Here is a 24,133-nt window from a genome sequence, read left to right as displayed (position 1 = left end):
CTCATCTGGGTCTGATTTTCTCTTTATGAGAAGATTGCAAACTACTATTTCAGTTTGATTAATCATGTCTGAAAATTTCTGGTGTTTGTATTTTTCTTCTTGAGTCATTTGTGGTAAATTATATATATATATATATTTTTTAATTTTGGTATCATTAATCTACAATTACATGAGGAACATTATATTTACTAGACTCCCACCTTCACCAAGTCCCCCCCACATACCCCATTACAGTCACTGTCCATCAGCCTAGTAAGATGCTGTAGAATCACTACTTGTCTTCTGTGTTTGCTCAGCCCTCCCCGTGCCCACCCCAACATTATACATGCTAATCATAATGCCCCCTTTCCTCCCCCCCCCTTATCCCTCTCTTCCCACCCATCCTCCCCAGTCCCTTTCCCTTTGGTAACTGTTAGTCCATTCTTGGGTTCTGTGAGTCTGCTGTTGTTTGACTCCTTCAAATTTTTTCTTTGTTCTTATACTCCACAGATGAGTGAAATCATTTGATACTTGTCTTTCTCCTCCTGGATTATTTCACTGAGCATAATACCCTCTAGCTCCATCCATGTTGTTGCAAATGGTAGGATTTGTTTTCTTCTTATGGCTGAATAATATTCCATTGTGTATATGTACCACCTCTTCTTTATCCATTCATCTACTGATGGACACTGAGGTTGCTTCCATTTCTTGGCTATTGTAAATAGTGCTGCGATAAACATAGGGGTGCATCTGTCTTTTTCAAACTGGGCTGCTGCATTCCTAGGGTAAATTCCTAGGAGTGGAATTCCTGGGTCAAATGGTATTTCTATTTTCAGTTTTTTGAGGAACCTCCATACTGCCTTCCACAATGGTTGAACTAATTTACATTCCTACCAGCAGTGTAGGAGGGTTCCCCTTTCTCCACAACCTCACCAACATTTGTTGTTGTTTGTCTTTTGGATGGTGGCGATCCTTACTGGTGTGAGGTTATATCTCATTGTGGTTTTAATTTGCATTTCTCTGATGACTAGCGATGTGGAGCATCTTTTCATGTGTCTATTGGCCATCTGAATTTCTTCTTTGGAGAACTGTCTGTTCAGCTCCTCTGCCCATTTTTTAATTGGATTATTTGCTTTTTGTTTATTGAGGTACATGAACTCTTTATATATTTTGGAGGTAAATTATATTTTTATAGACATTTATTCATTTCATCTAAGTTTTCACAATTTTTGGCATATAATTGTTGATATCTTGCAATCTATTTTATCTGTAGTTACGTTCACTTTTTCATTCCTGAGATTTGTTTTGCCCTCTCTCTTTATTTCCTTGGCAATCTTCTGAGAGATTACCTACCTTGTTCTTTTCTTCCAAAGAACCAACTTTTTTGTGGTTCTCTATTTTATCTGTTCTGTAGTTAATTGATTTCTGTTCTTAATTATGTCTTGATTTTTACTTTCTTTGAATTTAATGTGCTGTTCTTCTCCTAACTAAAAAGTTAAGTTTATAGTAAATAATTTTCACCCCTTCTTCTCTTATATAAATATTTAAGGATACAAAATTTTCTTCCAAGTGAGACTTTTGCTGCATTGCATTCTTTACCTTTTTGGAGGAATGGGGGGATGGATAGCACTTTTATTTTCATGTAGTTCTAGTTGTTTTTATATGCTCATTATGATTTCTTCCTTAGCCCAATAATTATTTAGCAGTGTGCTTTTACTTTGCAAATTTGTGTAAATTGTAAATCCAGTTTTGTTATTAATAGCTGACATAATTGTGGTAAGGTCACATGATGACTACAACTTTGAACAGAGTTTAAAATTTAAGCTATCATGTATACATCCTCTTGCCTACTTCTTTGGTCTTAGCTTTATATTTATTAAGATGACAATTTTACCAACTTATTAAATCACCTTTACTTTTTATATCCCTTGCAACAGTTCTTGGATTTCCTTCTCTTAAGTATTTTATCTAAAACTATTGTCACTGTGGGTCTTTTTATCTTGTACCCACTGTTGCTACTGAAAACTCTGATATTAAATTAATCCTTGTTTATTATATATAATATCTGTAAAAGTTTTTAAATTTTTCTCATATTTGATATTCTTAGATTTCACTACAGTGTGTCTAGATGTAAGTTGTGATTTATTTTTCATCTTTGCACTTGCAAACTGAAACATATTTTTTGTTAATTCTGAGAAATATATCCTAATTATTTTTCCAAATAGTCCCTTTTCTGTATTTTTATGTTTTGCTTTTCCTGGGTATGCTATTGCCCAGTGAATAGCATGCAAACTGATAGTCCTATTTCCTTCCTTTTTTAAAAAAGATATTAAAACTTTCAAACATCCACAAAAAAATACTGGAAATAATATAATGAACCTTTATAACTGATCACCCAGATTTAACAATTATCAATATATCACCATACTTTTTTCAGCTGTTCTTCCGTCTACTATTTCCCCACAGCTTTATTGAGGTATAATTTACAAAGTAGAAAATTTACCCAGTGTAAATGACTCAAGTGACTTCCAGAAAATTTATAGTTGTACAAATATCCACATCATCCAGTTTTAGAACATCCTCATAAAACCAGTAAGTTTCCTCATGCCTGTTAGCAGGCAATCATCACTTCCCCAGAAGCCATGAATCTGCTTTAATTTCTCCGTAGATTTGCCTTGTCTGGACATTTTGTACACATGGAATCATACAAGATATGGCCTTTTGTGTCTGCTGTTTCTAATTAAATATTTTCATTAAAAACATTTCATAATGTTTTTAAGGTTCATCCATGTTGTAGTACAAATCAGTACTTTATTTCTTTTTATTGCTGAATGTTATTCCATTGTATGGAATACAATGTATAATTTTTTATCTACTTACCAGTTGATGTATGTCTGGATCGTTTCTACTTTTTTGGACATTATGACTAATGCTCCTATGAATATTTCTGTGCAAGTCTTTGTATGAACATATGTTTTCATCTCTCTTGGGTAGATACCCAGCAGCATTGCTGGGCTGTATAGTAAGTTTATGTTTAACTATTAAGGAGATTGCCAAACATTTTTTCTAGAGTGCCAGTACCACTTTACACTCCTACACTTTACACACCTTTGTCAACACTTCTGTCTTTTTACTTATAGCCATTCTAGTAGGTATGAAGTGATATCTCATTGTAGTTTTAATTGTTCATTTCTCTAATGTTTAATGAAGCATCTTTTTATGTGGTTATTGAACATTTATAAACCTTCTTCAGTGAAATGTGTATTCAAATCTTTTACCCATTTTCCAATAGGATCATTTGTCTCTTTAATATTGATTATAAGGGTTCTCTATAAATTACAGATAGAAGGCCTTTATCAAATATATGATCTGTAAATATTTTATTCCAGTATGTGGCTTGTCTTTTTATTTTTTTTTTTAACGATGTTTTTTGAGGTGTAAAAACTTCATCTTTGGTAAAATTCAATGTACCAGTTTTTTTTCTTGAATGCATCATCCATCATACAGCTGGTGTCATATCTAAGAACTCTTTGCCTAACTCAAAGTCACAAAGATATTTCCTTATATTTTCTTATAAAATTTTATAGTTTGGGTTTTACATGTAGGCATATAATCCATTTTGAGTTAGTTTTTGTGCATGGTATGTGGTAAGAATCAAAAAATTTTTTTGGTATATGGATATCCAATTGTCCCAGCATGATTAGTTAAAAGACATCCTTTCCCCCACTGAATTGCCAAAAATCAATTGACCATAAATAAAAGGATTTATTTCTAGACTCTCAAATATATTCCTTTGATTGCCTATGGTTATGGCAATACCACACTGTACTTATTACTACAGCTGTATGGTAAGTCTTGAAATCTAGTAGAGTGAATCTTCCAATTTTGCTCTTCAAAATGGATTTTGTTATGCTGGATCCTTTACATTTCCACATAAATTTTAGGATCAGCATGTCCATTTCCATAAAAGAGCCTCCTTGGATTTTAATAGGGTTTGTGTTTAGTTTATAGATTCATTCGGAGATAATATTGAACCTTCTAATCCTTGAACATGGAATGTCTATTTATTTAGATCTTCAATTTAGTTCGGCACTGTTTTTCTATATCTCAACATACATGACTGTTTTATACTTTTTTGACAATTTTATTCCAAAGTGTTTTATTCCCTTTCATGCTATTATTAACAGAATTATATTCTTAATTTCATGTTCAGATTGTTCATTGCTGGTACACAGAAACACAATTGATTTGTATATACTGATCTTATACCCTGCAACCTTGATGAACTTGTTTATTAGTTCTAGTAATATTTTTGTAGATTCTTTAGGATTTTCCACATACAGAATCATGTCATCTGCAAATAAAGAAGATACTACTTCTTTCTTTCCAAGGAGATTCCTTCCTTTCCTTTTTCTCCCTTTCTCCTTTTCCTTTTTTCCTTTCCTTTCTTTTCTTCCTCCTTTCCTTACTGCATTGGCTAGAGTCTACTGTATAATGTTGAATAGAAGTGGTGAAAGTTAAAATCCTTGCCTTGTTCCTACACTTAGGGGGAAAGCATTTGGTCCTTTTTGACATTAAGTATAATATTAGCTGTAGGAATTTTGTAGATGCCCTTTATTAAAGAATGAGGAAGTTTCCTCTATTCTTAGCTTGAGAATTTTATAATGAATGGATGCTGGGTTTTGTGAATTCCTTTTTCTGTATCTATGGAGATAATGTGGTTAATTTTATTTTATGAATATGCTATATTACATTAACATTAATTTATTTTGAATGCTAAATCAACCTTGCATCCATAGGATAAATTCCACTTGTTCATGGTATACCATCTTTTTTTGTTACTAGACTTGGTTTTCTAATATTTTATTAAGGATTTTTCCATCTACATTCATGACGTAGTATTAGCATTTGTCTGTAGTATTAGGTATTAGTCTGTAGCTTTCTTTCCTTGCAATGTCTTTGTCTAGCTTTGGTATAATTAATACTGGCCTCATTAAATGAGTTGGGAAGAATTTCCTCCTCCTCAGTTTTCTGAACATGTTTATGAAGGATTAATATTATGTATTTTTCAAATATTTGCTAGATTTCATCAGTGAAGCCATCTATACCTGGACTTTTCATTGGAAGATTTTAAATTACTAATTCAGTGTCTTTACTAATTCTAGATTCACCCAGAATTTCTACTTTTTTAAATAAATTTTAGTAATTTGTGTCTTCCTAGGAATTTTTCCATTTCATCTAAATTGCCAATTCTGTTGGCATACATACATTCCTAATATTACCTTACAATCATTTAAATTTCTGTTATATTGGTAGTGATGTCCCCTCTTTCATTTCTGATTTTGGTAATTTGTGTCTTCTCACTCTTTTTCTTGGCTAGTCTAGATCAGTGGTTTTTATCTGGGGGATAGGGATACTTTCTGATAACTGGAGATAGTTAAGGTTGTGACAACTGGGGGTGTGCTGCTGGCATCTAGTAAACAAAAACAAGGATATTTCCAAACATTCTACAGTACACAGGGCAGTCCTCCACAACAAAGAATTATCTAGCCCAAATGTCAATTACTACTGAAGTTCAGAAATCCTGGCTAGCAAAAAGTTTGTCAATTTTGATGATCTTCTCAAAGAACCAGTATTTGCCTTCATATGTTGTAGCAACTCTGGATTCTGATTATTTTTACTACTGAAGGTTGCTATTGTTCTTTGTTTTTTGTTTGTTGCTGTTGTTTAGTTTCTTTCTCTCTTTAGTAACGTGGCTGGACCAATGTGTGGAATCTGTTCCCTGCTCTGTGCATGCCTGCTGGTGTCTCTGCTTAGCTTTTTTTTTTAATTCTTGTTTTTATTTTTAAGGCAAACTTCCTATGGACCACCCCTGCATGTGCACAATTTAGTTGTCAGTTACTAAGTGTTCTGAGGTTGTGCTCAAACACTTCAAGCCAATGAGTTCTCAACCCTCTTTCAATAGTTCTGTGTGTTGTTTTTAGAGTTCATTCAAAATCAGACAGTTTTCAAGTGTCCTATAGCAATTACTTCCTACTGGGCCTTTTCATATTTATGCATGTGCTTAGGCTCACAGTCAGCCAGGGATAATTTGATAGCTTGGGCTTGCTCTAGTCTTCTCTCTCCTCACCGCTCCCCACAGGAATGTTTGGAGAGTTTGTAAAGGCCCTGTTATGGTTGCCTTGATCAGATTTCCTGTTAAATTTCTGGCTCGTTCATGGGCCTCTTGCTTATCCAAACCAGGACCTTAATGTCAGATTTGCTGAGCTGCTGGGCTTCCCTAATTCCCTTACTAATTGTAGGAGCTTTTTTTTTTTACCAAATCATATAGAATTTTTTTGGTATTCTAATATATTATTAGAAAAATATGTAATTTCATATTTTATTTAATCTTTATAATTTCATTTTGTCATATTTGCTAGAACCTTTAAAACAATATTAATTAGTAATAGTGTGAATCTGTTTTGTTCTTGATGCTAATAGAAATTGCTTTATCATTTCAACATTGGGTTGAAACCCATACACTATGGGTTTTTTGATATTTAGTGTTTTAAAAATCATATTACAAAGGTTTGTTAGTTTTAAGTTAGCATCTTTATTAGTATGATGAAAATTTTGTCAATAGTTTTCAGCATCTATTGACATAGTTTTGTATCTTCTCCTTTAATATACTAAAATCTTAATTATGTAGTAGATATTCTTATATAAATTCTTCCATTCATGCCTATAAAACATATTTATACTATTGCAATATTTTTTTATTCACTAAGTTTGACTTAAGATTTCATCTCAAGTTTTACATATATATTCATAAATTAGGTTAACTTGTAGTTTTCTTTTTAAAATCAAGTTTGACTATTAAGGCTATAATGGCTTCATACTATGAATCTGAAGGTTTTCAGAGTCTTCTAAGATCAGGAATAGCTTAATAACATTAGAATAAACTATTCTTTAAAGGTTGAACACAAGCAAGCTTTGAAACCATTTGATCTCAATGTCCCCCCTCTTTTGTGGTGGACTTTGAATCTTCTCAGTTTTTTTAAACTATAGTGCGTAACATTGAGTTTCAGAGCTAAGTTTCCTGGCACTCTTTGGAAAACTTATATTAATGGCATTTGATATTTGTGTTATATCTTTGTTCCAAGGAGTTCAATTATATTATAGAAATCAGGTATCAGAATATTAGAACTGGAAGGAACCTTAACAATAATCTAAGTCAACCTTTTCATTTGATAAATGAGTTCACCTAAATACTAATTTCACACAATTTAGTCTCACTAAAAGAGTAGTTTATTGGCAGTAACTTGAGATGTAGAAATGTTCATATTTGATATATAGTCAGATAAGTCTCATAATATTTGATTTAGGAAATGTTGGGGTCCCTCATTTTCCAGGTTTAGATTAAGTAATGTGCTTTTAGCCAGGAATTGAAATCCCTGACAACTGTTTTCTTAGAGGTAATTCTTCACTCAATAGCCTGATTGCCTGTTACCTTTTCTAAATCATTCTCTACTTGTTTTTGTACATTGGTTGTGAAGACTAATAGGAAGACATTGTCATATATCCTCACTGTACTCTCAACTCACTCTCACCTGAAAATGAACACATCTGTAACAAGACTGTGCCATTTCCTTATGATCATTAGATTCTCTTCCACATCTGACTTACCAAGTCTTTGTCTAAAGCCCCTGGGACAGACTTGCTTCTTATGCTTACAGTATCCTCTAAGTCTTCTGTAAATGACCCGTTCAAATCTAACTCAGACTGACTCCGGTCTGGAGAAAGGAAAAGAAAATGAAAGATGTATATCACCTTATTTTGTTAGAAGATTTCATTTTTCATTGCAATTGTTTCATCTTTATTCCATTTCTTTCTAGGCACAGGGCATAGATAATGTCTTGGAAACAACAGTCAGGACCAGTAGCCTCATGTTTTTATGCTAAAATACTTCCATTTTTCATTAGCATTTTGAAATTACCTTGGACCGAATTGCCAACAACAATGTGTTCATTTCTCGTTTGATCACAAGAGGTTAAATTCTCTACTATAAAATGTTAATTTTTAAGCTGTTTAAGCCTTCTGTTTTGCTTATAGGTTTTGGAAAATTCTCAAAGAACAGGCTCTTAAGCTTAGAAAAAATAAAACATTAACCAATCTTGATTTAAATATTTAGAAAATTCACTGTTTTCATATTTGACATAAAATGCAACTAAATGATATAGCAAATTCCTTGCACACAAAAAGGGAGTGACTATAGGTAAATTGAGGCGAAGTTCTATTTATTTAAGCACCAGAATATTCTTTCATCGGAAGAACATCTGGCTTTTAAAAATACAAGTTAAAGAACAATGCATTATTCCTTAATGCTGTGGACAGCTTACCAAGACACAGACAATATTTCCAAAGAACAGTTCTATGTCAAAGTCCTGCTGAGATAGATACAGTTGCTTATAAGCAAGAAAGACTAAAGAGAGTAAGTAAGCATTTAAGTTTGAAATGGTAAATGAAATAATGCAGAAAGGCTTAGTAGAGTGCCTGATACAGAGTATGCACTCAGTTAACAGGAGCTGTTGAGTAGAAGTAGGATAAATACACTCTATGAGGTTGGCTTCTCGGCTGGTTTAAAATTGTTCACGTAACAGGTGAACTGATTTTCTCATCTTGACCAAAGTGCAGGAACCACACACATTTAGAAAACCAGGGAGCCACCTGGCTAGGAGAGACTCCCCAGCTCAGCACACAGCCTTAGACTTTGTGCAAATATCATTAGGTGACAGGTAACTTTTTCACATTGGCAGTTTTATCATGATTTTAATTCTACACATGGGACATAAACTTCATAATCATGTCAAATTTCTTGGAAATTTATTCATAGGTAATAAAATTGCAACACAAGTAACACCTTCTTCAGAGGGTTGTTGTGATGATGAAGTGGAATGATATATTTTGAGGTACCATACAACTGAAAGAGGTTATCATTAATACCTTAATGCTGCTTGCAAGTAACTCCTCGTTTAAACCATGAAATGATTAATCTGTCTAGATATAGGGCATTTATTACCACCATATCAATCGAACTACCATTTCCTTGAACTCTGGGCAAGTGCCTTTATCCTTTATACCAAATGAGTCAATTATATTTCCTAGACTCTTACACTGACATTTAGTGTAGCTCTGACACTTGGCAGTGGTGACTGATGAGCCTATACACTTACACCTCTGAATGGATTGTGCCTGAGGCAACAGGCTCAAGACATCACCTGGGTCCACCTTTAAGCGGTTGTTATGGAGTAGGCCTACCACCATGGGTCAAAGAATGGACACTGATGTTCTAAGGCATGAAGTACCTACTTAATGCCACACGAGGGAGCCAAGTCCACCTGATTTAGTTTTTTTTTTTTTTTTACTACAGAGTAGTTTTGTTGCAAATACTCACCTGAGCAGAGGGAGGCCTCAGACACTGCTATGGAAGGTGTACCGGAAGTGTTTCTGTGATGCCTCTTTGTGAGGCCCTCAGTGATGCTTTCAATAGCAGCCAAATCCATGGAATTCTCAAAACCACGTTCCTTCTCACAAATTGGAAATGGAAAAAAAACATTATCCTGACTGATGTACTTTAAAAATCCTTCTATATATATATGTCAGTATAACCACATTTATGTGGTTTTTCCCTAAAGCTTTCTTCAAGGTCAGGGTCTTTATCTATGAAAAAGTAGTATACAGTTAGTTGTCACTGTGTGAAGCCACAGCCAGCCTTAAACTAGTCCTTTCTGGCTAAGGGTTAGAACAATGAATATTAGTACAAGTGTTTGGGCTGCTTTTAGTTTCTCTTAATAAAAATTACTAGATGACAGAATTCAAGAACTTGTTACGGTATTATTACTTGGTATGGGTATTGATAATCATTTAACAGTAAAGATTCTTTGTCATGACAAAAAAGAAAGCTCCTCTTGAGGGGAGGCGAGTTGACATTTGGAGGATCCTTATCAGGAGTCCACAGAACTCTAAAACTTACTATCAATAATTACTCTCTAAAATCTATATGAAGAGGTTTGTTAATTAGCAAAAAAGGTGTTCAAAATAATTTTTCATTCACAAAGTTAGTAAGTGTTCTACTATGGTTAGCCAAAAAGATAATTCAGGTACCTCCAATCTTACATGAACTCAGTCTAAGAAACTGGCAAGCTTCACACCCTCCGAGTAGGACTCTGGCTCAGAGCTCTGTCTGGCCCTGTGTTTGTCGCACCCTCCACACCCTCTCTCCTCAACTATCCTTTACCTCTCCCACCTCCACTTAAAAGAAGACCATGCCACCTTTTTCATTTAGCAGGTTGGATGACCAGAATGCGTTAGCTACATCATTATTAGAATGAATGTTTTACACAAGTTCATACAAGGATAAAGAATGGGGACTTCCCCAGTTTACAGGAATAGGTGACGTTTTTGGGTGTCTGCTTGCTAATAAATGCTGTGCGTGTGGCAGAGTTCAGTCTGAGACTTGCTTTCATTGTAACATCTGACAAAGGAAAGCTCTGTCCCAATTTTGCCTGTGCCCATAGGGGCTTGACTATGCTATCCAAGCTTGCATGGGCATTAAAAAATTAATTTTGGGCCTTTTGAGAACTGGGCCGGCATTAAATGTTCCATACAGATGACATCATGGTGTGGTAATGACCAAACCAAAAAGAGGCTTTTCAATTTCTGCCTCCATAAACAATCACAAAGTGCCTTTCAAAGTCATACAAAAGGAATTCCCTCCTTGTTGCCTGGTATTTCACCCACATCTTAGATTTTGAGGGAGACTTTGATAAACTCTAGAGAGATGTGATGCTCACTTGTTTAGCGTGTCAATCAGTGCAGCTTCAATCTAGACTGTTTTTAGTCTTTGATCAGTCTCCAATACATCCTGCAGGAGGAGGAATATAATTCCCAACACCTCCAAATGTCATAGGTTTATCAAAATACTGTGATGGAGGTCAAACAGATAAATTAGGTCAGCTTTCAACAGCTCTTCAAAAAGTCATTCACATGCGAAGTCCTCGAATGAAACATGACCTACTTCTTTAGTGGCAATTGGGTTGACAGCACTTTTTCCAACTGACCCCCTGGAGACTATTGTTAATATTGAGCACTAATGGGCCAAATAATAGTGTCCAGTTATTAACCCTCAATACATATCCTGGAGATTCAGGATGTGAAACCTAAAATTAATAAGTTATGTCATAGCAGAAGACAGATTAGAGACTTCCATGTTCTAAGAGTATTCCATTTTTAAGAACGTACTTCTCACAAGCAAAAGCAGAAAAGAACATGGGGACAAAGAGATGCTGGGAGGTGGGAGAGACTGAGAAGTTGTTACCTCAAGCATCATTTAACTCTGATTCTTCTGCCCTTCATAAAGACTAGCTAGATCAGCTAGAGTGCAAGCGTGAAGTCAACCTAGGCACTGCGTTTATCTGTGTACATATACTCAACTCGACTGCAGGCAATTCCTGCTGGGGAAATCTAGGTGTTGTTTAACAAGAGAATACTCCTAGGGGGCTGTTAGGTATACTTGTAGAGGCTGTTAGTTTTGAGGATCATAGCACCTAAGAAGCGTGATTTTCCCCCGTAAAAATGGTGCTTAGGAAGATAATCCTTGTTTTGAGCACAAACTTGACTGACTTATCTAGTTACTGGACTGACAGCCTGCTGCTACCCACCGGCACAGCTGTACCAGCTGTTAAAGATTCTAAAATACTTCTGTCTGACTGCTCAGTGAACCTGCCCTACCAGTTGCTAAATATTTTGAACATCATTCCCTGTTAGGTTGCCAAAGAAGTGTGCATAATCACCAACTACCCATGTACTTTTCTGGCTACTGCTTGCTGAGCCCAGTATAAATATTTATGAACTTATAAATATGCCTTTTATCAGCAATTACAATTTAGACTATGCTTAAATAAATCTATTACTATTATTCAATCTGTCTGAATGCCTTTTGGCTCTTCCTTAAAAATTTATAGAATCTGACCTCCCACAACCTCTACTTCTGTCTCCCTGTTCCAAAGGCCAGGCTCTCGTCTGCAATAATGCAATGGCCTCCTAACTTGTCTCCTGGCTTCTGCTCTTGTTCCTCACAGCTGCTTCTCAGCACAGCCCCAAGATTGTGTATAAACAGAAGCCAGATTATGTCACTCCTTTGCTCAAAACCCTCCCACTGCCCCCATCTTCTTCCGAGTAAATGCCAAAGCCCACCCAGGGTCTCCGAGGCCCCAACCAGCCCTACTACCTCTCTGAAGTCACTTCCTAGTACTCCTCCCTGTGCTCACTCACAACAGCCACACAGGCCTCCTTGCTCTTCTGGAACATACCGGGCATGCTCCCACCTCAGAGCCTTTGCACTAGCTGCTCCTCCAGGGGCATTAAACATATTTTAGACACTGGCTGAGCAAGGGCACTGACCATTCAAGATGAAGGTCAGCCATAAGTAACTGGAACAGTCTCCCCAGTGTGCACCTGCTGAATACCAATGCTGTCCTCGCCTGGAGGAACACTTTGCCCCAGACTCCTGCTTGGCTGCCTCTTTCACTTCCGTCAAGTCCTTACTTGACCAGGGCCTGGCATTTGGTAGCCCTCATTAAATATTGGCTGAATCAAAGAATTATAGTTCATATATAAAGATTTCTTAAATATATATGTCAGTTACAGGTATGGAGCTGCTTGCTTAATCACAAAATCTAATAGATGCTCATTCATTCCAAAGAATGATCCCCCATAGTTTATATATATAATGCAACTGAAGTGTTCATTATGTGTTGATCCCTTATTTTACCAGATGTCTAGAAAACTATAAAAGGATCTCATGATTTTACTTTTCCTGATTTAGATCAGTTTGGAAAATTTTTAGTGCTGTCAACTTATGACTCTCTTGAAAAGGAACACAGAGGATCCAGACCGGAGACCCCTAAAACTATTTAGATGTTGTTTAAGCCACATAGTCATTTTAAACTCCCATCACACAAATCCCAGCCTTGAATGGGCCCCTTCCCTTCCCTTCTCACTTCAGGCTTCCTGCTGAGAGCTGAAAATGCAGGAGGTTCAGTCCTAATAAAGAAGCATCCACCATTAAACAGCATAAGCAATGTGTTCTGTGAGGCAGAGCACTCAAACCCAGCCGTGCCCAGGTGGTGGGGCCCTGTCTCATGGCGGGGTGTCCTCTCACAGTAAGCACTTACCCTACTGCTGACTGACGTCCCGCTCCGTGTGCTTGGGGCCGGAGACCTCTGAGGAACTGGGGTCACACCATTGCTCTGGCTGCTCTTTGGAGTCCCAGGACCAGTTTCAAGTTCATTAAGATCCGATGAACCAGTGCTCCCCCTACATGAGAGAGAATATTCTGACTTTAACATAGAGGCCGAGCAGCAGTCAAAGACACAGTCAGGGGAAAATTGACAAGAAAACGGGACAAGGGGACCACCTGAAGTACACCAGAGTCACACTGGAACTGCTCAGAGACTATCACGTCACCCTCCTACTTAGACACCTGCAGGGGCTCACGAGCTTCAACCCCACTGGTCTGACTCCAGGGTCTTTGTAACTGAGCTTCACCTTACCCATCCAAGGTGATTTCCTACTGCTCACCAATATTCTTCCAGCCAGTCAATGTTCCCTATAGTCACCCAACTTGCCAAGCCCACACTCACACCTGCACCTCTGAGGCTTTTGCTCATGTCATCCCCACCTGATGTGCCCTGTTTGCTGCTGTTAATGTAAATCTTCCCATCTTTCAAGGCCCTGATGGAGTCCGGCCTCCCCCATCAGGCCTTTCCTGTCAATCACAGGCCTTGTCAACCTCTGCTTTACTCAATTCCTAGTGACTTGCAGTCTGTGCCTAACTCTGTAGCAGTTGACTATACAATGTCTTGGATGGCTCCCTAACTGATCCCCGTATGAGGGCCCTGGTGCCTCTTTCAACTGTGAGCTCCTTGGAGATGGAGCTCATGGTATACTTACCAGGCTATCGCCAGCACTTTCAGAATGCCTTGGTGCAAAGGGGACATTTGGTACCTATTTAATCAAAGACTGAAAATTGTATTTTATTCCTCTGGGTTGTTTTAGTGTCTGACTCACAGTGCACGTTTCATAAATGCAGTATAAGAATCTGGTGAATGGGCTTGATTCACTTTCATGTTTGCTAAAACTGATTAGATTCTATTCAATAATGATTAATGAAAAAACAGTTCTTCCCTTGAGGTCACCACAATTTTCTTATTAAATGGAGCTTTGTAAGTCAATGTAAGTTTTGACAAATTAGCGTTTAAGGGTAATGTTTGTTCTTATTTATTTTTTAACCTTCAGTGAGCACAAAATATAAAATAGAATCCCTTATGAATTTCACTCTAGTTACTATTTTAATAAGTTACAAGTACACCTGTAATAATAAACATCTTATTATAAGGCATAGCAGTGATAGCTAATAGTGATTAGGACTTTCAATTGAGCCACTCAAAGGATGTAAAGGAATAAAGAAAGGGTATTCTTCAAAAAGAATGCCTATGCATATGTCATTACTAGAAGATAAATCTGGCAGAAGAAAGAATTAGGAATGACCATGGGAGCTGTCAACCACAGCTTCTAAGTGTTCTCAAGGCTATGTACCAGAGAAGCCACCAAAATCAGATATGCCTTGACTGATACTACTGTCCATCACCACTCACAATAATTATGCAAATAGCAGCTGCATTTCCTGAGTATTTTCTAGGTGATAGACACTTTCCATTCACCAACATCCCTGTAAAAAAAGGTACAGTCTTAACATTCCTATTTTAAAGATAAAGAAACTGAGTCTTGGAGAGGTCAAACAATTATTCCACACATGCACATGTGTGTACATACACACACACTCCACAGCCATGTCACACTGTCAGTACAGGACAAAGTTAGGATAAAAACTGAGACTTGTCTGTCTCCCCAAAGCCTGTGCTCATTCTGCTTTCTCATATTGCTTATTTAGCATTTCACCAAGATCAAACCATTAGAACTGGACAGGTTGTATATTGAAAGAATGAGCTGTCAATAAGAAAAGAATCAAAGGATCAGAGAGCTGGGGGTTAGTTTCTTGGAATTTGATTAAGAGAAGTATGAACATTTTCTGGGTAGCATTCCTTTGATACTACATAGAAACAGCCTCTGGGCTCTTCTTTCTAGAGACGGCACTCTGAGTAAATTATAGTACCGTAGACTCTGCTCAGAAGGGGCCTATAACTGTGTCTTTTGATTCTGACAAGACAATAAAATTTTGTGATTAGATTAATACAATTTGAAATTCGAAGTTCCTTTTTCCTGAGGCCTCCTACCTTAGGAAATTTCTACATTTGACAAGAGTTAACCATAGTCATACCTTTCCAAGTGATTTCGCTTATCTCAGAAGTCCTACTTAGAAGGGGTTAAGAGTAATGCTGTGCCCTAACCATAGGTTTGCTACTCATACGACAATATTACTACAGAAATCTCTCTTTACTGTTTTAGGCAAAATCCCCTTTAAAAAAAAAAAGAAAGGCTAGAAGTGAATCTTGCAGAAATGAAACAAAGAAGTACAGTCCAAAGGTATTCATGTAGCTACTTCTGCTTATGTCTGTCCTGAAGTTCCTCCCTGACCCAGATGGTTTTAAAAAGTGTTCCCATCATGGATTAGCCTCAGGAGAACACAAAATCCTACTTATGTAGAAACCCTGGCAGAAGCTGATTAATCATGGTGATGACATTCAAGAGGCTATCCTGTAATATGGAAAATATTTTTATGTTTGTAAGTCAGCTATTGGAAATTATTGTTGCCAGAAGCATTATCTCAAAATGACATACTTTCACATGTGTCCCTGACATTTACTGTGAGTGTCTCAAAAATATTTTCCTCTCAGTTGATCGTTTCAGCTGATTAGACTATGAAGGATTTAGTCATGATACCACAAATATTTGGGTGCCAACTCTTCTGGATGTTATATAAAATAAGACATAAAATTACATGAATCTTTGCCGCTTAAATAGAATAGTATAAAAGCTCCCTCAAGCCTACATCAGAGAAGCTTTAAGTTCAATTAAGAGTTATTTTTGATTTAGATATCATGTTATTGATATATAAATTCTAAGTATGAGAAATCTGTGTTGACAAAACAACTACAATTTGCTTAAGGGGAAACTGATAAGAGCTGCATTTATCTTGTTCTAATAGGGCCCAGAGTGTGGGGATATGACACTGTCTGGCAGTTTGGATTCTCTGAGCTACTGGAAAGATGTATTTCCTGGAGTAGGAAAGAATCTCATTTACTTCAGCTTACGAGAGCATTTTAAATTCCTTCCATTTTGTTATCCCTAATTTCATGGTAATGGTTCTCAGATATATCCATTTATAGAGAAAGGATCCAAGGGTAGGAGACAAAGACTATAAGTAAAAGAGTTGCCTTTGTGGTTTACGTAACTGTCTCCCAGGAATTGTAGTCTGGAAAGAATTTCCCCCGATCCAGCCTTCCCAGAGGGGGCTGACAAGGCTGGCCTACGTCTGTGTGGTTAAGTGAGTGTTCCCCTGAGGAAGATCAGCCACAAGGCAGCATTAACCTGAGAGATACTGGGACAATGAGGCTAGGGTACAGCATGACACAGACATTGCGTGACATTCTTTCTGCTGCTTATGAGCTTTCCTAACTTAGTTATTTCAGATCTGTAAAGAATATGTCAGAAACGGACAGGCAAGGGAGGCTGTACTCAGAAAGAGAGGTGAGCCTGTTCAATGGGAAAGAGATGTTAAAAATGAGAACGAGATGCAGTAGACTCATACACACCAAGAGGGGACTAGTGGTTACCAAAGGGGAGCTGCTCAGGAGGATAGAGGAGAGGAGATCAAGGGGCACAATAATTCACAGTCCCAATACAGGTTGGTCACATGGTAATACAACATGGAGAATACAGTTAATGGTTCTGTAACATCTTACTACATTGATAGGTAGTGACCACACTAGAGGGGGTGAGGATTTAATAACATGGGTAAGTGTTGAACCACTGTGTTGTATATTTGAAACCACCATAAGATTGTCTATCAATGATACTTTAATTTTTTTTAATTAAAAAAATTAATTAATTAATTTTAAAAAATGAGAATGAGAAAAAAGTTGACCAGAGCTCAACCTTCCAGACTTTGGTGATCCCCAAATACTACATCTTTGTCACCGGTCTTATATGAGATGGGTAGTCCTCACCCTTGGCTGCACATCAGAAACACGAAGGGAGCTTTGAAAAATTCCCATGCCCAGGCCACACCCGAGACTGACCACATCAGACTCTCTAGGCATGGGATGTAGGCATCAACATGTTTTATTCCCACCCACAAGGTGATTCCAATATGCAGCCAAGGCTGAGAAAACACTGGGTTAAACTGTGGATTAGTTTAAATTCCCTGATGTCAGACATCTCTTCACCTGCATTTCCCTGCCTCTCATCCCACTATTTTCTTTATTCAGTCCAGTAATCACTCACATCAAGAGAGCTGAGCTGTCCTCATGGCTCAACCTGCGACACATGGAAGGACACTTTCTGTGTTAGTGAGTGAATGTGTTGTACCAGCGGTCAGCAAACTGTGGCCTGTGGATTGAATTCAGCCCACCGCCTGTTTTATAAGCCAGTGATCTAAGAGTGCTTTTTACATTTTTAAGTGGCTAAAAAAAATTAAAAGAAGAATTTTTTGTAACGTGAAAATCACATGACATTCAAATTCAGTGCCCATCAATAAAGCTTCATTATAATGCAGGCACGCCCTTCCATTGATGTACTGTCTACAGCTGCTCTCATGCTCCAATGGCAGAGCTGAGCAGTTGAGTCAGAGACCATCTGGCCCACAAAGCCAAAAATATTAACTATCTGTACCTTTACAGAAAAGGTTTACTGATCCACATGTGTGTGCCCATGCACACAGGCACACAAATGGAGACAGGGGTGCCTCCATTTAAAAACCACACTCCTAGGAGAAGCCAACACATCCCAAAGGAATGAATTTCAGGTACTGGGTACATGTGTGTATACATGTGTGTGTACATATGTGTGTGTCATACTTAGCACAAGTGAACCATTGCAGGAACTTTTGAATGCAGAATTAGGGAGGCAGAAAAATGAGGAAGAAGTGGAAATTCATCAGGCAGCTTCTCTAGCTGCACTTTCCTCTGAAGCCACCTATTTCCCTTCCTTTTCCTTTTTGGAAGAAGGACAAAGGTAATACAAGGTGGTGGCATGCAATGAAATTTTGTTCACTGAATCTCAGTGTTAATTACACGAAGAACCCTTATAATTTGATTTATTAAAACAAAAAGATGACTTGTTTGGTGGTTTGAAATGTTTAGGGTTCCCTTAAAAGATCTGTTTACTTTAGAAAGACTCTCACTAAAATGGAGGTGACAGTCACCATAAGGGAAGGACTCTGGGCATGAAGCAAAAGAAGTTAACAATAGGTAGGTCACTCAGTCGGATAATATTTTGGTCTTTTAGCATCACAATAAAATCCGGGTCCCATGTCTTCTTTCTAACTATTGGCTGGAAGACATATAAGTACTGGTTGGAGGAGAGGCCAGCAGCCACAAAAACCCTGGGTGGACCAGAAGTCAGGAACAAGAAGAGAGCCAACTGCCTGCTCCTACAGACCCCAAGAAATGCATGTGTTCTTAGCAGAACTCAGCTTTCATAACTAAATGGAACAAGCACTTCCTCTGCTTCCTCTGTACTTTGCTGAAATCTTGCTCTACCTGGGATGCTATGTTGTGCTTGTAAAAGTTAGCAAGGTTCCAAAGCCAGCCACATCCTGATCCAGCTTGGCTCTCTTATTTTATCTCTTGTCCAGCCCACTTCAATGTTCACACTCAAAAAACCCTGAACTGTGATCAAAACCGAAAGTTTCTGTGATGGCTGCCCTTGTACGGTTCACCATGTAAGAACTTATTCACTATGTAAGAATTTGTTCACCATGTAAGAACTTGTTTGTTATGCTTCAGAAGATTGGAGACTGACGAGAATTAGGCTTGGGGTGGATTAATGATTGTGCATTGAGCACTGAGTCCCCTATACAGAATTTTATTGTTGTTAACAACCATTTGATCAATAAATATGAGAGATGCCCTCTCCAAAAACAAAACAAAACAAAACAAAAAAAACCCTGAACTGTTTGTTTTCCAGAACATGCAAGATTGTTTTATGCCTCTTTGCCTTTGCACTTTCTGTTCCTTTGTGTAGAATGTTCTTACATTTCTTTGCCTGGCCAAGTCTTCCTCATTCCTTAAAACTGCTTAGGGGTCATCTCCATGAACTTTTCCTGAATCTTCTGGAAGGATAAATGCCTGTCTTTGGTTTTCCCATAGCACACAGAACATCTTCTTTGTCAAGATACCATATTGCCTTGAAATTATTTGTTTAGTTAGCCCAATCCTCCCTCCCAAATTGGAAGGGGTGCAACAGTACCACTGTCTCAGAACGTCCACATTTACCACTTGGCACATAGTACTAGGTTGATAACGTTAGCAGAACAGTGTGTTGAATTTACTTGTATAAATAGAATGCATGGGTGAGCACATCATGTATCTCTACTCCTCACTGATTTGCAGCTTAGCTACCCTGAGAATGTACAAATCACATAATACATCTTAAGTTAATAGTGAGTAAGAGAAATGCAGTATACTGGGAGACAGAAATGCATTAAATTTGGTTCACAGAGACGGAACATGCTAAGGCAGTGAATCTTGGGAAATGGCTGAAGAGACAGACAAGATGGCAAGGAGGCCTCTTTGGGCTTACAATCATTTGACCACAAGAATGAGAGAAGTTCAAGAAATCAGTTGTAGTTCAGCCAAAGTATAACATCAAGGGTCGGGCTGAACTACTGAGTCTGTATATGTCATCACATTATTGATGTTATAATAAGGAATATCATATGCAAATGGAGTAAACATAACTAAGGGACTGAGCAACTGGGGGTCTGACAAACTGAAGCTCTGGAGGAGGTCTGAGAGCAGTTGACGAGGGATGTTGCAGCTGACCACAGTCACCCTTTTCCCCTCAGCATTCACCTCTACCCTCAGAATCCTATCACTGCCAACACCCACAACTCTATGCCTGAGTACTTTTTTTTTTGGCTCACAAGGGCATGGAGCTCCTGTACACAAAACAAGTCAGAAGTATCAGAGAGTCAGCGTTCCAGCATTAGCCCTCAACCAGTGATGAACAGGGAGCCGGCTCAGAAATACCCTAGATTCTCAATCTATTGACTGGATAAACTCTGGGGTATGTTGGACACTGTTTCCTACAGTTGTCCACTGAGATTGAGCTCTACTTGCGCACGGTAGTAAGTGGCTTAATGACGTACTCTTTTGGCTTCTTTCTCGTCTCTGAATCACTTTCCCACCCCGCTTGATATCCAAGACCATGTTACAAATAAATTACTTTCTCTTGAATTCCTATTTCAGGTTTGCTTCAGGGGATATTCAAATCAAGATAGATGGGTATGGTGGGCAAAGGATGGGTTTAAAAAGGGATGATTTTGAGTTGTAAATAGAAGTTTCTAGCTGGAGAATTATTTGGCAACCCCAGAGCTTATGTAACTCCCACTAATATGATCACTGTCCAAGCACATTAAATAGTCCTGTGAATCTGTTTCCTCCCCTATTCTATCACATGTCTGTCACTTCACGAAAGTTAGAGTCACTCTTCTCAGGTCACCATGGCTTTGTGAATTGCTTTAGGTTGTTAGAATTTGTGACAACTTGTGGCTTTGATTGCCCACCCCTTGCTGCCACCAAGGAGGATGAGCTCACCCAAAGTAGGCTAAAATAGGACGAAAGAGGAATTAGCACCAGATAAATGAAGTAAAGGCACAAGAAAGAAGTAAAAGTAATTTTCCTTTGGTGCACAATCTTAATAGCCTCACAATCTTAATAGCCTTGGTCCTTTTGTGACCCTGAGTCACCAAACTGTCATCCTTGAGTCACCAAACTGTCATAGGTAGCAGTATGGAAAAATATTTATGTACTTCTAGAGATGTGCTATAAATTTGAACAATTTTTAAAGCCTAGTAGGGAGAGGAGTTTGCTAAGTGCATCAGCAACTGGCTATATAGTGTTTGGTTTAATATACAAAGTAAACCACTATCAACTTTGTGGGTGTGGTTCTGACTCAGAGCTAGAACATTCCCACCTTGCTAAACTCAAGTTACTAGTAAGAGGATGCTGCATAACTGACACCTTAATTGCCAAGATGTCAATGAAAATTATATTCAGTGCAGGAAAATATTTTACTTCTGATGAAAAAAGTATGTATCATGTAATGATGGAATAGGTTTCATAAACTCACTATGTCAAAATAATGGATACAGAGGAAAGAAGGATTTTTTTTTTTAGTCACGAAGGTACCAAACATGCCATATTTACTGGAGTGGGGGCAGAGAGAGAAAGAATGAATGAATGAATGCATGAGAGAGGGAGGGAGGGAGAGCGAGCATGCATGCATGCCCCAGCACAGTGCTGGGAATGAGGGTAGGCACCTGCCAAGGGCTGACTTGAATGGTGTGGTCTCCACTTTCAGATCAGAGCCAACTAAAACTGCTCATGAGGCTTTGCAGAGACTGTGATGGTTGGTCCCAGGCCTTCGGGAGAGCAATAGAACTAACTGGATAAAATTGGTATGTGCTGGGTGTAGGGCAGTGGAGGGGAGAGTAAGAAACTAGGTGGTTACATATAAGGTCCCATGGTAAAATGTTTGCCATATCCTCCAATATCATGAAAGAAATGATGCTGAGAAACATATCATCCTTTATCCATTTTTACAAGACAGAGTGAATTTTAAGTTCAAAGTTCCACCTTTCCTTTATACTTTTTAGGGGACATTGTTGATGTCCTGCCCAGATCCCCTCGGATCGCTTGTACCAGCTCTGGATGCCCATCCCTAGCTTCTGAGTGCTTTTCTGATAAAGGCTTGCACCTGCAGCCTTCAGAGATTTGCCCTTTAACACTGGGGCTAGAGGCCTGGACACACCTTGGGGTGTGTCACCCTCGACCCCCAGAGCAGAGTTGCCAGATAAAATCCAGAACTCCCAATTAAATTTCAATTTCAGATAATGAATAATTTTTAGTATAAACTTATACTAACATTAGCATATAATGTATATTATGCATGATATACATAGTATACATATAATGTATGCTAAAATTAGCATACAAATGAAAATAATCTTTTGTGAAACATACTTTAGAAAACTTGTTTATCTGAAATTCAAATTTACCTGGGCATCCTGTATCTTTATTTACTAAACCTGGAAACCCTATCCAAGGGAACCCCCAGTCAATGACTTACTGGTATAGGAGTGCATGGTCCAGCTCCCCAAAACGGAAAAACTCAGAAATATACTTTATGCTCCAGAATCCCTTGCAAGATCAAGCTGTGTTCTCAAACTCAGATCTCCCCTGTGACAGCACATCGCTCAGCCTCTTTCCCTTCTTTATTCTGCTTCTATTACTCCCTTACTGATTTCTCCTGAAATTGTTTCATCAATAAATCACTCCCTTATGAATCCTTGTCTGAGGGTTTGCTTCCGGGAGAGCACTACTTAAGGCAGATATCTCACAAATTATGCCACACATCAACATTTGTCATCATGTAAAAGGGATTCGGAATCACTACCTTGAAGAGCATTCTGTTTATTAACTATTATTTACATTGACATTCTTTACAAAAAGTCTCCTTTGCCTCATGTGTCCAGTCCTTGGCACCTAGTGAAGAGCCATTTGCCATGCTTTCTGAGAGGCTTCTGGGCCTTGCCTAACCCATTCATACTTTCCCCTGCTTTGAAACTAAGAGAAATAAAGTCAGCCAGGCATCTGATAAAACATCTTACCCACTCTGATATGATATGTTTTTAAAAAGAATGCCCAAACCCAGCTGCTCCAGGAAAAGAGCAATGAATCATGAAGAAATATGCACTGTGGAGGAGAAAGGGGAATTAATTGCTAAGCTGGGTCAGGAAACAGACCGGAGACCAGGACCTTACCATCTCTTCAGGGGAATCTGCTGCTCCTTATCATAAAATGAGTTACAGGGGAGAATGCAATTCCGCTCGCAAAACCTAAAGAAAAAGGAAGGTCTGACAATTTTACTGCTTGGCTTTGCAATTACTGCAGTTCCAAGCAGAGAAAAAGGACTGAACCTCTTTAGGTGACAGGAGTTGAGAAAAGATGAGCCACCTCCCGCCTCACCTGTCTAAGGAATACTTTGAGATAATGTAATTCACGGCACTGTGGCAGTCCACGAATGAGTCATCACTGTGGTAACTGTGTGTTCTAAGAAAAGGACATTTTGCCCTACTGATGCCCCAAACATCTTGACTTTCTTTCTCCATGGGAAAACATTGTTCTTGGCACGCATAAGACAAAGCACCCCTAACTACTCTGTTCTGATTATCTATAAACCATTTTGGGGATTTGCAATTTAAAAGATAAAGCCTGCTTAGAGATCTCCTTTCAGTTTACAAGAACAAGAAACTCCTGGGTCAATGCACCAGTATAAAACACGTCCATATGGCTTTATAGGTTTACAATTATTTATATCCAGCAGTAGATAAGACGCAGGAATAGACCCAGGCAGATAGATTCTGGAAGAACAGTGCAAGCTCCACATTACAAATAAATTACAAGGGGCATGCTTGTTCCTATTAAATAACTATAAGACAAATTCATTTAAAATGGAATAATCTAATTTTGTTTATTGGGCTGGAAGACTTTTTTTTTTTTAACAAGAACTCCATCTTTCCTCTTTTATATATATTGTCCCTCTTAAATGCTAGTTGAAGTACAGCTCATCTACAGAGCCCCCAAGAGGCTGATCAAAAATAGCGACACTAAACTAGCTGCTTACCTTGTCTAAATAATTTTGACCACTGAGAGTCAGGAGTTCAACAAGTGAAAACAAAAGTGAGATTTTTATATAAAGTGATGGGACACAGCGTGGGGCTACCCCAAGGAAAGCCAAAGAGAACTACCTGACAAAATTAACCATGGCTTAAAATTTTTATCATAAAGGAAATAGATCTACATTCTTGAAGATTTGGAAAATACCAAATACAGTGATATTCTTTTGGTAGTGGATGATAAAGGAC

General features: G+C 38.0%; 1 protein-coding gene across 3 annotated transcripts in view; it reads right to left on the bottom strand.

Moving 5' to 3' along the window:
• The window catches only part of SYTL5 (synaptotagmin like 5), a 242,297-nt gene that overhangs the window by 40,142 nt on the left and 178,022 nt on the right, over window positions 1-24,133 (bottom strand). For all 3 annotated transcript variants that reach the window (XM_057495496.1, XM_057495498.1, XM_057495497.1), the window contains exons 7-9: window positions 13,197-13,338; window positions 9,416-9,545; window positions 7,648-7,754 (exon numbers count right to left, since the gene is read on the bottom strand). In XM_057495496.1, the coding sequence (XP_057351479.1) occupies window positions 7,648-7,754; window positions 9,416-9,545; window positions 13,197-13,338 (379 nt within the window). The remainder of the gene's footprint in view (window positions 1-7,647; window positions 7,755-9,415; window positions 9,546-13,196; window positions 13,339-24,133) is intronic.

Source organism: Manis pentadactyla, chromosome X, assembly GCF_030020395.1.
Source record: "Manis pentadactyla isolate mManPen7 chromosome X, mManPen7.hap1, whole genome shotgun sequence".
Classification (NCBI taxonomy): Eukaryota; Metazoa; Chordata; class Mammalia; order Pholidota; family Manidae; genus Manis; species Manis pentadactyla.
Note: the sequence above shows the minus strand (reverse complement) of the source record. Positions and strands in the feature narration are given on the sequence as shown.